This window comes from Myxine glutinosa, chromosome 7 (genome assembly GCF_964187855.1).
Source record: "Myxine glutinosa chromosome 7, kmMyxGlut1.1, whole genome shotgun sequence".
In the NCBI taxonomy this organism is placed as follows: Eukaryota; Metazoa; Chordata; class Myxini; order Myxiniformes; family Myxinidae; genus Myxine; species Myxine glutinosa.
The window spans coordinates 184,228,019-184,242,781 of NC_136267.1; the positions used below are offsets into that span (position 1 = coordinate 184,228,019).

The following is a 14,763-nucleotide window of genomic DNA, read 5'->3' on the forward strand; positions in this document are numbered from 1 at the left end:
CAGATTGGTTATGCTATGAGCCAATTGATTAAGGAAAATATTTTGTGATGGCCATATTGGCAATTTCGTGGCCATATTCGTGGCAACTCAGTTAGTGCCACTGCACCTTTAAAATGCATCCCTGCGTTCATTTTTCGATCGATTGAGTTGAAATTTTGAACAATCGGATCTGGACTGTCGTTGTTAACGACTCTAGCACGCACTCGTCCAATCAGGATGGAGCGGTATGGTCCCCGGATCATCACTGCCCGCAGTGTTATGCTTACTGATTCGACACGCTTACAATAGACAAAATGACGAATGCTGCGGCTGGAGCAGTGGAAGCGATTTTAATTGTTCAATGATTATTCGATATTGTTATGACTTATTGTCAATAGGTATACTAAGTGGCCATGAGGTAGCCTGTTGCTATGTACAGTTTTATTCTATTGTTGATTATACCACATAGCTGTGGTGATAAAGGAAATGTTCGTTTTAAATAGATGAAGATGGTCGACCTTGGGTTTGTTTTGGGTTTTGTTGTTTATTTTGTGGGTGTGTATTTTTGTGTATTTTGTATATATTTTCACGGCTAATTCCAGTTATCGTCCTGCAAAATGTCTGCTCGTTCTTTTCCTTTGAGTCGTAAATTCCTGTTGAATTCTCATTAAAAAGCGGAATTAAGTACGCTGTGTGATGATGGAGATCCTTGATGACGAATCAGGAATATTGAATGAGCAAACAAATATCACGGATGGTACACCGGATAAGGAAAATGTAGATGAAACCCCTTTTGCTCAGGTGCTGTGCAGCGCTGCACAAAGATCCATATGAGCGGGGCCTGGGTGCTGTGTAATTAGTACACAAAGAACCAATTACTAGGGTGCTGAATAAACACAAAGATCCATTTTTGGAGCTGGTTCTCCCGGTGCTGTGATTTATTCAAAGAACCAAATTTTGTAAGAATTAAGATATGATTTTTCGACATTATAAATACTTTAATATATGTGACGATTTTTGTAACGATCGTCCTGCAAAAGGTCTGCTCGTTCTTTTTCCTTTGAGTCGTAAATTCCTGTTGAATTCTCATTAAAATGCGGAATTAAGTACGCTGTGTGATGATGGAGATCCTTGATGCGAATCAGGAAAAGTGAATGAGCGGACAAAGTCACGGATGGAACATTGACAAACGGTTTTATCTATTAGTCATGTTTTTTTTTTCTCTAGCGATCTGTAAATACGGGTTTTTTCGCTGTGTAAATAAATGCACCATGGGGGCGATCTGTTTTCCGAGGTCTGTAGGGCACGTACATTCGTACACTAGGGCGCGTACACCTGTTTGCACACGCACATTTGCTTAGCACTTGTAAACGTACCCCTGAGCTGCCCGCTCAGGGTGTGCGATTGAGGCAGCGGGCAATGGAATTTTATATACAGATATATATGTGCGGTTACCATTGTGTGATTTCCCCGTCAACAGAGCGGACACCTGAGGATTCACCCATTTCATACTGACCCTCCGGCTCATCTGCAAATACTGATCTGTGAGATTGGATTGTGCAAAAGCCACAGCCGAGGGAGATTCTCTGGAAATCACCATGTGAACAGGTGGAGAGATCCTTCCTGGAGGTACGAGTGAAGCTTTAGAGGAACAAACTACAACACATCCAACGCTACTTTGATAAAAGGCAGAATGGGAAATGGAACCTGCAAGAACACACAAGGACAACCAGAGATTCCACAAAAAGGTACTTGTACACATCATATGTACGACCGTTATGGTGCCGAAGCTATAAGGCAGGTCGAGAATTGGTATTTGTGGACAAAGGGACATGATGAGGAGTTTCCAAGAGATGGTACATTTGAGCGAAGTCGATTGGAAAGATTGGAACAAAGATTGAAAGCCAGGAAGAGACAGAATCTAACGGTAGACTGGCTTGCATTCCATCTTTGGGATGGTGAATCCAGACAACGGGAACAGCAAGAACGGATAACGGATCTAGAACTTAAAATAAAAAGGATACAGGATACAGTGGAGGAGACAAATGCACAACTGCCCTCGAAATTAGGAATGAAAGTGACAGTTGTCCCATCTGATTTCCAGTTGTCTCCCCAAAAAGGACGGTACAGAGAATTTTTTTTCGTGTTTCAGGAGATAACGAGAGATTGCAGTGGCAACTCAGGGAGGTAGAGATGCAGCCCAGCAATACAAGTGCACAGGTGCACAGACCAGGCAATGACAGAAACCGGTGTTTCAAGTGTGGACGGATGGGACATTGGAAAAGAGGATGTCCGTATACCAAAAGGAAGACAAGTTCATAGGGTAAACCAAGATGAAGGGTACCAGTGCTGACCGATACCTCAGACAATGATTAGGCCTTCATTGCGACAAATCCCAAATGACGATATGGCCTCAACAAATTAGATTACTGGACAAACATGAATAACTGTCGATGATTCTTGGGTCTGAAAAGTTTTCAGAGCAAGAATGATTCATTTTTTCTTTTTGCTTGTTAACAAATTAATAATTAATTGATCAAATGCCAAAATTGGATCTTCTATTTTGGGCACAGCAATTTTAAATTTACAAAGTTTGGAACAATTGCATTGCAATTTTTTGGCAAACCAAGTGACAAGAGTCACATGATGATCAGGTGGGAATTTCGGACTAGTGTTCCGCACGATTGATAGGTCAGTGGTCGACTGACATGCAAATGGGTGTGTAGTCAAAATTTGGATAGATTATTGTGGAGGCTGAAAGGGTAATTTCAATGTGACATCATAGGGGTTTTCTAAGAATGGACTTTTGGTTTATTTGTGTATAAGCATTTTGAATTTGATTGACAAATTTTATGAAATTGAAATAAAATTGACACCCATCTGATCTGTAAATAATGGTTCCAACGCAAACAAATATGCATAATGCATGTGTGTGTGTGTTTTTGTGTGTCAATCTTACAAGATTGTTGACACCGACAGTGTGCCTTGTCTGAAAATAGATAGTTCCATGTGGATGGGATCGCATATCGAGAGAATTAGTAAAATAAAATAGAAATATAATTTGATTATGAACATTATCCTTTTTGTCAAGGGGGATGGAATATAAAAATTTGATTTGCTGAGTTATGAGCAGCCATTCATTGATAGTAAATTCATTGATAGTAAAAAATTGGGAGTAATCTTGAGATTCCATTTTGATAGAATTTATATGAGAATCAAAGCTATTTATGGATATGAGCTTCATGGAAATGTGGGAGTACAAAATTGGCCAAATTTGGGAGAGGTCTTGCACTGACTTCCCAGAGTGCTCTGCTCACGGATTTTTATATATATAAACTTGAATTTTATCAGCATATAAATTGTGCTGCATGTATGGTTGTGTATTAGGCATAGATGATATGGGAAAATAGTAAAGAATATCTTGCTGGTTGGAACTATTGTGAGTTTTAAAACGGAATGCATTGTGAATCTTAAACCAAGGGGCAGCCATGAACGCGCTGTTACGTTATTTATACTCAGAACGTGATGTCACGTGTACCTGCAACATATTTGTTAATCTCGCACACCTATATTGGCATACTGGTGTCAGTAGTACTCACTGGGTGCATAGAAATGGATGAGCAACAGTTAAGGGGGTGTAAAAACACTTACTTGGATATTTTCTACAAAAGTAGGGGTTTCAATAAGTGGTAGCTGTACACATGGGATTCATCAAATTAAGTTTTGGAGTTCAAACAAAGTCACTGGTTAACAGATGGGAATGGAGAGTAAATAAATTCTTTGATGCTGGGTAAATGAAGTGAGATATTACAAAGACTTATAAGAGCTATTGTTCTTCCTTGCAGCAGTGGGAGAAAATTTAGATCCAACATAATGAATCTATAAATGAATGTGATAGGGAGAATATCCTCAATTTGTACTAATTATTTGATTGTGGGTAAAGGAATTAATTTATCGTAGTGGATTGTTAACAAGCAGCCTGAAATGTCCTGAGAGTGTGCATCTATGTAATCAGAAATCCCAGATTTGTTGTTTTACAAACAACATTTTGGTAGAGGCCTTATGTGGACGAATACTTGCTTGGTAGATAAAAACGGTACTGCATGTTGGCAGCCACTTCGGTGGCCATTTAGACCGAACAAATTGGGAGAAACTGTAATTGAATATGTAATTTACAGATGAGTATTTGGGAAGAAAATGGGAATTTATTGATTTGGGAGACATTTTTCGAAGGTTTATTAAAATGTTGCAATATGACATTTGGCAAGGAAAATTATTGGATGGGAAAATTAGATCTGTTTATAAAATAAGTTTGTTGACCCATTGAAGTTAATTCTTTGAATTGTTGTTTAATTAGCATTTTGAGTTCAAATTGGAAATAGTGTGGTAGAGCTTTGGTTAAAACCTGTGGTTGCAGTATCTTGGAACGAATTGATAAACCATAGGAGATTGATAAGAATAGAAACAAATATGGACCCAAAATAGAAAGTTGGATTCATGCCTCTCATTGCAAGCAAGCACATGGGGCTAAGGTGGACGATCCCACAGAAAATGAGGCTGCACCTAGCAGCCCAGCAGAACATTCAGTGGCAGATAAATGATAGTCGTGATTTACAGTCATTTGAATTACATTTTAACACCCTTTGCATTGATAAACATTACATTTTCAACATGTGATATTCCTACTTGGGATAGTGACATTTAGTTGCCTACATGACATACAATTACCTGCTGATATTAATACAACATGAGTGAAAAAATGTATCACAACTACACTCATGATCAGGGGATTGAGTTCAACCCCGGGAGATAGGGGGATCAGGGTAAGACAAATAATCTGATTTATGTTACATATTAAGGGATTTTCTTTATTTACCTTTTAGGAAGCTTGTTAGTTTGGTATATAATGTTGAATGTCATCGACATATAACTATGTCATAGGTATGAATATATACAAGGAGTAGCAGACTTGTTTGTTGGTTTAGTAGTTATATTGGCAATTGTTTTAGTGGTGGCTTGCTTGAAAGCCTTAGTGACGGTGTGTTTGAATAAGGTAACCAACAACACGATGATAACGCATGAAGTGACAAATGAGGAAAGAAATGTGGAACCAGAAAAGGAAGACTTTTATGGCGACATAAACAGTAGAATTAAGATAATGGCATAACGACAATGTTATGAGTTGTGTCAATCACAATATCAGTGAACTCATATCACCACAAGTGACACACTGTTAAAAAAAAAAAAAAAAAAAAAAAGGGGAAAAGAAAAAGTGGAGAGGAATTATGGTAATAATACATTATGCTTAATTTGTTGGTTTGGGAAAATTGTTGTTGGGAATTAGATATTCCCGTTTGTGATTGTAATCATATACAATTTATTTTCTTAGAGTAGTGCTAAAATACCTGCATGAGTTAATTTTTGAACTATATTAACCTGAAAGCAATTGTGGATGCTATTCTTAGTTTAGTAGTGAAATACATACCTGATTGAATATTATTTGTGTGACGCATATAAATGAATATAACTTTCTGAATGTTGTAAGGGAAAACAACAAATTGTTGAATGTGAAACTGTCGGAAGATATACATGATTATGCTGATTTCATGGTAAGATGTACCCTATCTGATTCAGTGTGTGTGGAAAGCAGATTCAGATGTGACTGAGCATAAGGATAAGACGAGATCACATTTTGAAGGGAGTGCTAACGGAATTGGGAAGAAGTTCGAGAAAGAAAATTTGTGGCTAAAAATGAAGTTAATCATGGCATACACCCTCTTTCTCAAAGAATGATGAAGACATTCTCCCGTGTAACTTGGAGATGAATGCTTACCTTCACCAAGGAAATTTATGTGACCATTTGCCTGGATCACACTGCAACATATGAAAGAAAGGCGATCACTTACTCTTGTTCGAAGGCTTCGAACATTCATCACATCAGAAGTTGCAGGACAACGACATTTTACCTGCAACCTCTGTGAAATGCGGGGACATATGTTATTACTTCACCAACTTCCGGGGAGCCAGCATGGAGCTGCAAACCAATGGCTGTGCCTTTTCACAACAGCTGTGCACGATTCTGCAGGCCACTCCTGGTATGGACCATGGATGACCTGAACACCATGGTCCCAACATCATTGTGGATGCATCCGGCATCCCTGTTCCACATCTTGCTGGCCAATCAACGTCACACCAATACTTGCTGCCCACTCATAATGAGGGAGGAGGCAAGTCGACTACAACTGGGCGAAGGCCTTGTTCAAGGAATCATTATGGTTCACAGCAAAAAAGTGGCAAGAATGCTACAAGGAGAGCAGGGTCAGTCTATGACTCCGCAATGTTACCACAACAGCGAAATCCTACACGAAGTAGTGCAGGAGCTATGAAGACATTAGGAGAAAATGTTTCATACCTGGATTCAAACACAAGTGATCAGCCCTTCCTTTCAAACAAAGTCAACATTTGTGTGGAGGCAAACGTTTTTGCCAGATGGTGCAGATGCTTTACAAAACTTGAAAATGAAGTGAAATTGTTGTATCTTGGTGATGGTGAAGTGTTGTTTTGAAAATATATTTGTGATGCAAATGCAATAGATTGAACAATATGGAAGAAGTCAATGACCAACGAAATGTTTTGTGATTCTTGCAGGATGACGGTGTATGCCTAAGGGAATTTGATTACCAAAGTTATGATTATTTACTTATACTTGTAATGATGTTTACTTGTAGTGATTGACTGTTTACTTATATTGATGTTTAGATTAATGGTTAATATAAACAAAAACAAAAAGATGAGGGAATTGTGGAAGTGTAACTCAGTGTAACGTATTGATTGGCACTGGTAACTCATTGATTAAATCTGGTAACGAAGCAGAATGTGCACGAACATGGTAATCTCTTGAAACACCTGGTCACAGCCCCAGGCTGGAGCACCCCCCTATTGTTTGGTAAATGGAACTCACAGCAGGAGGGGGGCTAGCTGGTGCCAGGGAGGCGACCAGTAACGTCAGCGGAGAAGGGATTACGATTTCAGCGGACAGAGGATTAACTGAAGTGTGCCGATATAAACAGAAGGGACTTTGAGCCAAAGGAGGACTTGCCACGATAACTCCTGCTCGACGGAGCGAACGAGCGCCCATCATCAGAACCTCTGCCCGACGGGAATGGCGGGGGAACATCGGCCGAACGAGAAGGACCATGCGGATAGAGTGACCTGGTCCATTGAGTTAAACGGTAGTTATTTGGTATTGGAATGAAAGTGAACAACCAGTTAAATAATAAAGTCATGACCTTTTGTAAAACCTGTGTCCGGTCATTGGAGTCTTGAGTCCCAAACCACTTCCACGACACCATGAAGATCCGTCGTGTAGTCCCGATGACCGGCCAACCATGTTGACGCACCAGCCGCTGATCGATGAAACTATCCGTAGATCCTGTGTCGACTAGGGCCCGTGCAAAAATGCCTTCGACCAAGAGCGGGATAATGGCCTGATCAAGGCCAGAAGATCCGGCAGGTATTGCGCCGTCCGAGCGAGAAGATCGCGCCTCACGCGTGGATCCCACACCGGCTGCAGTTTTCCGGTCGTCGAAGGAGCCTCCGGAGGGCCCCCGTGCCAAACGCATAGTTGGACGTGCCGATCCAAGAGCGTGTAGTTCGTACGAGCCGCCGTCAGATGGCTCTCGTGTCACGTGCGAAAGATCGCAGTCAACATGTGCTCGATCAAGAGCGTGTAGTTCGTACAAGCTGCCGCCAGAGGGCGCTCGTGTGACGTGCGAAAGATCGCAGTCAATTGTACTTTCACTGCCGTCAGATGGCGCATGCGCATGCACAACAGGAGGAGCTTTCAAAGCCGGAACTTTTTGTTTGTTTGAGGAAGGCGTTCAAACGCCAGTCAAGGTCGATCGCTCCGCGGCCGGTCGCGTTCGCGACATTTGTTGTGGAGGCCCGATGTATTTCACCAAGGACATGCGTGCAGCCAGGGGCCCGGGAGGAGGAGGACAGCTCATCAAGGCCGGGTGAGGCGCCCCACTCTGTGCTCGGTCCGCTGGCTCGGCGATAAGCCCATTCAAGGTCGCGCGTGCTCGTGTGCCCCGCGCGGCCTTCTTGCAGACTTTAGCAAAGTGTCCTTTCGTAGAACACAAATGGCATATGGCTTCCCGTGCCGGACACGCTGACCTGGGATGCTGTCGGTTGCCACAGAAGTAACACGTCGCGTTCCGGTCAGGCCTGGGCCTGGCTGCTGTAGCTGCTGCTAGGCCGGAATCCGAGTCAACCTCGGGAGCGGCCAGGGGCTCGGCCGTAGTCGAGTCCGCACCCGCATCCTCGGCGGTAGCCCTCTCCAGTAGCGCAAGTTGAGTAGTCCCCGCAACGACCCGTGCGTGGTCATAAGCGGTGGATTGTTTCCGGGCCTCAGTGTAAACGTTGGCCACCCGTAGAGCCTCCGCGAACGTCAGGTCAGCTGTCTCCAAGAGCCTGAGCCTCAGATCTGTAGAGCTGATTCCAGAGACGAAAGCGTCTCGGACAAGATCGTCTTGGACTTGCTCATGTGTCCGTACGTCTTGAGTACTGTCTGCGAGGAGGTGTCGCAGCTCCTGGGCGAAGCGATCGATCGACTCGGTTGGCTGTTGACGTCGCGTTGCGAACAGATGCCTGTTGTACACCACGCTCCGTTTCTTAATGTAAAGGCGCTTTAGTTCTGCCACGGCGGTATCGTACGTCGTACATCGAACGATGCTCTTGTAAACGTTGTGGTCGACTTTGGTCTGTAGCACAGACAGCTTCGTTTCAGCGGTGGGTACAGCATCCTGGGCGCCGAACTGGTTCTCCAGCGTTTTGAGCCAGTGAGCGAACACCGAGCCCGATTCCTCAGCTTGTGGGTCGGAGCCGAGTATCGGTACATTGATCATCTTGTGTCCCGGCATTTCCGAAGATCTAATTGAGATTAAGTGTTGTGAAAATCAACCAGATCCACAACTTTGTCCCATAGGTAGGTTTAATCTCAATTAGATCTTTGACATCATCCTGTAAAATACAATCATGCAATAGATATCAGGATCTTGGTATCATACTGAGCGGACCGATAATAGACAAAGCAAGCTAGTCTAGCATATATGTGCGAGTCTAGCATATACGTACCATTCAAGACTACATGTAAAGTAAATGTCACAGGTGTGGCTCCGCGTCGCGGACGTCCCAGGTTTTATAGACGCCCTTCAGTGGCTGAAGCGAGTAACTCTCCTGGGTTCAACCTTGGTATAATTTCACTACAGGGTGTACTTACTTTTTCACGTGACTGTATGTACTATAAAAATGTGTATCAGTAAAATACATGTATGTATGAAATACATACACTTGGAACGTGAATCTATACAATAAAACCAAAAAACCAATGTTTGTCTGCTTTATGAACATAAACATATGTGGTCAATGCATCATCTGCACACCACACAAACACTCCAGCACACAAATACCACACAAAAAAAATCCTTGTGAGGGATTTCTTGTGAAGAAATATTGTCAATGAATAAATCTCCGATTGGTCTTCCTTGTTTTGATTGAATGTTTCATTGTTGCAGGTCACTTCTTGAAGTAACTCCATTTTATTGAATCCTTCCTGTGGTCCCATGGATGCCATCTTATTTGCTTACTGCCTCCTTGCCGTGCTTGCCGGTAAGCCATCGAGGTTTGTGTTCACCCATTTCGCAGTTGTGATTTTAATTTGCAAAAACAAACAAAAGTTCTAACCTCGTGTCTCCTTCAGCTGCAGAGCTTTCAAACGATGGTTCCATTGGAGGCTTCGGTGGCACATCACCCCAGCCGAACCTAGCGCGCTCCCAGCCGACTCCGGAAGTGGCACGTCCAATCCCACCCATTATAATCAGCTCTGCGAGAGGGCCGGACTCCACTTTTTATGACTTGCGCTGGCGACCGGGGGTTGGTGCTGTGAGCCAAGTCGCCGTGTACCTTGTCAGATATCGCAAGGTGAGTTCACCACAGATCATTTAAATAAACTAGTGGGCCCGTTGGCCCATTGGACCAAATTTTCATTGGTCTTCACCTTTTATTATGAACTATTGTTATTTATGCCACATTTCCATGGTCACCTTTCCTACTTCACTTGTTTGCGTATCGTGGACCATTTGTGACAAAACTAGGTGTATGAGTTGCTTAGGCAACAAGGACAAGCCAATTGGATTTTGGTTCAGGTTCGAATCCAGATCTGGCCTATCGGTGGGATACAAAATGTAAACTGTTCAGCCTGGTGGAGGTGTGCTCTCTACTGAGTGCCCTCTAGTTAGAACTGTAATCACTTCAGTTACTGACCTTACCTCAGTAGGTAAACCACAATAGCCGTAACCTGTAGTGATTCTAAAGTTTACTTTAACTGCAAGGAGGTATACGAGAGTACAACTACTTCTAACTATGTATCATTTTTGCCTGGGGCCCTGCCTACAAAACGGCAGGACCTGAGTTTATAATCAGGCCAAGATTCAACCGAGGCTTGACAGCTCAGAGATGAATCCAAACACTACTTTGTTTATCTGCCCGTTTTGTTTGGTTTTCATTATGAACTGTGACCAGTCGTCCCATATTTTACTGGATCGTCCGATTTTCTACCGAAATATTCAGCATCTCTTTTTGTACCTTCCTGGGACGACATTTGTCCCATATTCTCAGTATTTTGTTTTATTTTGGTCGCGATGCCAATTACCATGATGCACCTGGCCTGTACCTTAGCAGTGTGATCATAACATGCTCTATAAGCTATGTCGGGCATATTTATGAACTTAAACATGATAATTTCAGGGGCCTCGGCCCCTAAACCCCACAAGGGGCACTGCTCCTTCACCCTGCAAAAGGGGGCTCTATCGCAGCCTCCTTGACCCCTGCCGGTGTCCTATTTAACATTACAGGGGCCTCTCAGTGAGCTGAGATATTAAGTGTCATTAAGTGAGATATTAAGTGCTGAGATATTAAGAGATATTAAGTGTCCGGCAAATCCAGTGGCATTTTTTGTGTGATTAATGTTAGCTCTTTCACGAGCCTCGATCTTGTATACAAAAAAAAAAAAGTGGTCACACTGAGGATTGTTGTGCATTTTTGATAAAATCATGGAAGGAAGATCCATGTTTGTTTTGTTTTTCTTCCTTTTTTGCGAGGTTTTAATCAACCGTTTTCAGGTTCACCTCTTTAAAAAAAAAATCAAAAAAAAATCTATACTTACCTCTTGCATGCTTCCTCTTTCAGTGAATTGATGACAGTAAACAAATGTAAATAGTAAAGTGAGCAATGTGGTCCTCAAATTAAATGTCATGCTTGGCATCTTATGCACACCTTGCAGATCACAGATGTCAAACCAACACCTGCCAACGTAGAACCTCCATCACGCTGGAATAGCATGCGTGTGCCCGGAGACCAACGTCGTCTTCGCCTGCCGGGCCTTTTCCCAGATTCATGCTACGATCTACGAATCGAAGCACGGGGTTCAGCGGGGCACGGCCAGCCAGCCACGCTCGTCTTCTGTACAACTTCTGGTAATTTTTTTTTTTTGGCTCTCTTGTTGCTGATCTTTCTGCGGATATGTTTGATTATAATGTTCGTGGTACACTTTGTTTCACTCATCATTACCGTTACGAGTGCAATTTTAATCTGTGGTAATTTGTGGCAGGCGATGCTGATTCTTCTCCCAAACGAGCTGTTCGACCACATTCACAGCGTCCAGTATCCCAAGACAGGCCTCCAGGTAACCAATGTAACTGCATACAGATGTTGCACTATCTATATATATAAAACACTGTGTGTGTGTGTGTGTGTGTGTGTGTGTGTGTGTGTGTGTGTGTGTGTGTGTGTGTGTGTGTGTGTGTGTGTGTGTGTGTGTGTGTGTGTGTGTGTGTAATGTTACCGATAGACTCCTAAACGGAGAGGCTCACGTGCTTGATATTTGGCATAGACATGGCCATTGAGCCTGGGAAGAACATGGCCGACCTAAAAAAAATTATTTCATAATATATTTTTACCATATTTTTACCTCAGCGCATTTCAGCGAGGAATATTATGCACGGAATCTGAGCCAGTGGCAGAGCAGCGCGCTGATTCGCTCAGAGCGATCATGTGATGTTCCTTGCCGCCATAAACTCACAGTTACGCGTTCGCACGTAATTCAGAGCGAAAAGCGATTGCGTTTTTTCACATTTCAGCGAGGAACATTGTCATTCACACCACATAGGTTTTTTTTTTCTTTCATCTTTAGATCCATATTTTTTTTCAGCGAGGAATATTATACACGGAATCTGAGCCGGTGGCAGAGCAGCGCGCTGATTCGCTCAGAGCGATCACGTGATGTTCCTTGCCGCCATAAACTCACAGCAAGTAGCATAGATTTTAGCATGATTAGCATTTAGCATGATTTATCATGATTTAGCATAGACAGTAGCATGTTTCACATAGATTTTTTTTCAGCGCGGAATATTATACACGGAATCTGAGCCGGTGGCAGATCAGCGCGCTGATTCGCTCAGAGCGATCACGTGATGTTCCATCCCCGCCGCCAGACCATTGAACATAAAACAGTTTGTGTGTGTGTAATGTAATGTTACCTCCCCTCCCCTCCCCTCCATCCTCCCCTCCCCCCTCCATCCTCCCCTTCCCCCCCTTCCCCCCCTCCCCCCTCTCCCTCCCCTTCCCCCTCCCCCCTCCATCCTCCCCTTCCCCCCCTTCCCCTTCCCCCTCCCTTCCCCCTCCACCCTACCCCCTCCCTTCCCCCTCCACCCTACCCCCTCCCCTTCCCCCCCCTCCCCTTTCCCCCTCCCCTTTCCCCCTCCCCTTTCCCCCTCCCCTCCCCCTTCCCCACTTACCCTCCCCTTCCCCCCCTCCCCTCCCCTACCCTCCCCCTCCCTCTCCTCTCCCTCCCCTCCCCCTCCCCCCCTCCCGACCCCCTCCCCTCCCCCTTCCTCCCCTCTCCCTCCCTCCCCTCCTCCACCCTCCCCCTCTTCCTCCCCCTCCCCCTCTTCCTCCCCCTCCCCTCCCCCCTCCTCCTCCCCTTTCCCCACCTCCCCCTCCCTCCCCTTCCCCTTCCCCCCTCTCCCTCCCCTCCCCTCCCCCCCTCCATCCTCCCCTTCCTCCCCCTTCCCCTTCCCCCTCCCTTCCCCCTCCACCCTACCCCTCCCATCCCCCTCCACCCTACCCCCTCCCCTTTCCCCCCCTCCCCTTTCCCCTTCCCCTTCCCCATTCCCCTCCCCCTTCCCCACTTACCCTCCCCTTCCCCCCCCTCCCCTCCCCTACCCTCCCCTCCTCCCCCCTACCCTCCCCCTCCCTCTCCTCTCCCTCCCCTCCCCTCCCCCCCTCCCGACCCCCTCCCCTCCCCCTTCCTCCCCTCTCCCTCCCTCCCCTCCTCCACCCTCCCCCTCTTCCTCCCCCTCCCCCTCTTCCTCCCCCTCCCCTCCCCCTCCTCCTCCCCTTTCCCCACCTCCCCCTCCCTCCCCTTCCCCTTCCCCCCTCTCCCTCCCCTCCCCTCCCCCCCTCCATCCTCCCCTTCCTCCCCCTTCCCCTTCCCCCTCCCTTCCCCCTCCACCCTACCCCCTCCCTTCCCCCTACACCCTACCCCCTCCCCTTTCCCCCTCCCCTTTCCCCCTTACCCTCCCCCTTCCACCCTTACCCTCCCCCTTCCACCCTTACCCTCCCCCTTCCCCCACCTCCCCCTCCCCTCTCCCTCCTCCCCCCTCCCCTCCCCCTCCCCCCTCTTCTCCCCTCCCCCCTCTCCTCCCCCCCCGTTCCCCTCCCCTCCCCCCCCCCGTTCCCCTCCCCTCCCCCCCCCCGTTCCCCTCCCCTCCCCTTCCCCCTCCCCCTCCCCTCCCCCGCCCGGCAATGCCGGGTACTTCTGCTAGTTCATAATAATGTGGAGGATAAAGGTTTGTAATGTGTTGAGGATATTATTGGGTAACAAAAAGTCTAATTGTTTCAACGTGGTATATCATTTGTTTTTCTCCTCCCGCTCCACCCCACCCTCTATAGCTCCCACTGGAGTGAGGGCACAGGTGGCAGGAGGTTCAAGTGGAGGGGTTTACGTTTCCTGGACACCACAGGGAGATTTAACCCCCACAGCATACACTGTTGAAGCGCAAAGGAATGTGTGGCCAAGTCGAAGGGGCCGTCGAAAACCAGGAAGTCGGAAGCTAAAAGGCAGCGAGATAGCCTTGGGTACAATGGGTCCTGTGAAAAGAAGGACCAGCAGCAATGCACAGGGAATGAGGAGAAGCAAAAATGGTGGCAGAAATCACCGGCGACGTCATGGGGGGAGGGGTGAATGGAGAGCTGTAGTTTTGAGTGTACGAGGCGCACAAAGCGCAGCTCGAGTCACCGGTTTGGCTCCAGGTTGGTTACTTGTTTGAGTGTGGCTTTGTCTCCCCTGTTGTTAACTCTATTTCTTTAAGCATCTATTATTGTTTATCTTCAAGTCGGAAGTTACTTAGAGTTAAACTTGCCACTTTTTCTATTGCAAGAGGCTCAATTAATGTTTTCACTTCGGGCTTGTACACCTTACACATGTGTTCATGTACACATATCAAAACACATGTACACCAAAACACATGTACACCTTACACATGTACACATACACAAGACAACAGGAATTATATGGCCATTTTCGCTGCTAGAGCGAGGGCTAGCCTTGGCATATCAAAATTGCAGGCATTTCCAGGCCATGTCTGGCATTTTCCAGGCCATGTCTGGCATTTTTCCAGGCCATGTCTGGCATTTTCCAGGCCATGTCTGGCATTTTCCAGGCCA

At 45.6% G+C, this 14,763-nt stretch overlaps 1 protein-coding gene across 3 annotated transcripts in view; it reads left to right on the plus strand.

Annotated features, from left to right (window-relative positions):
• LOC137431882 (cell adhesion molecule-related/down-regulated by oncogenes) overlaps positions 1-14,763 on the plus strand; it is an 86,969-nt gene that overhangs the window by 28,359 nt on the left and 43,847 nt on the right. For all 3 annotated transcript variants that reach the window (XM_078782601.1, XM_078782599.1, XM_078782600.1), the window contains exons 2-6: positions 9,555-9,648; positions 9,740-9,960; positions 11,321-11,513; positions 11,648-11,722; positions 13,990-14,349. In XM_078782601.1, the coding sequence (XP_078638727.1) occupies positions 9,603-9,648; positions 9,740-9,960; positions 11,321-11,513; positions 11,648-11,722; positions 13,990-14,349 (895 nt within the window). In that variant the 5' untranslated portion in view covers positions 9,555-9,602. The remainder of the gene's footprint in view (positions 1-9,554; positions 9,649-9,739; positions 9,961-11,320; positions 11,514-11,647; positions 11,723-13,989; positions 14,350-14,763) is intronic.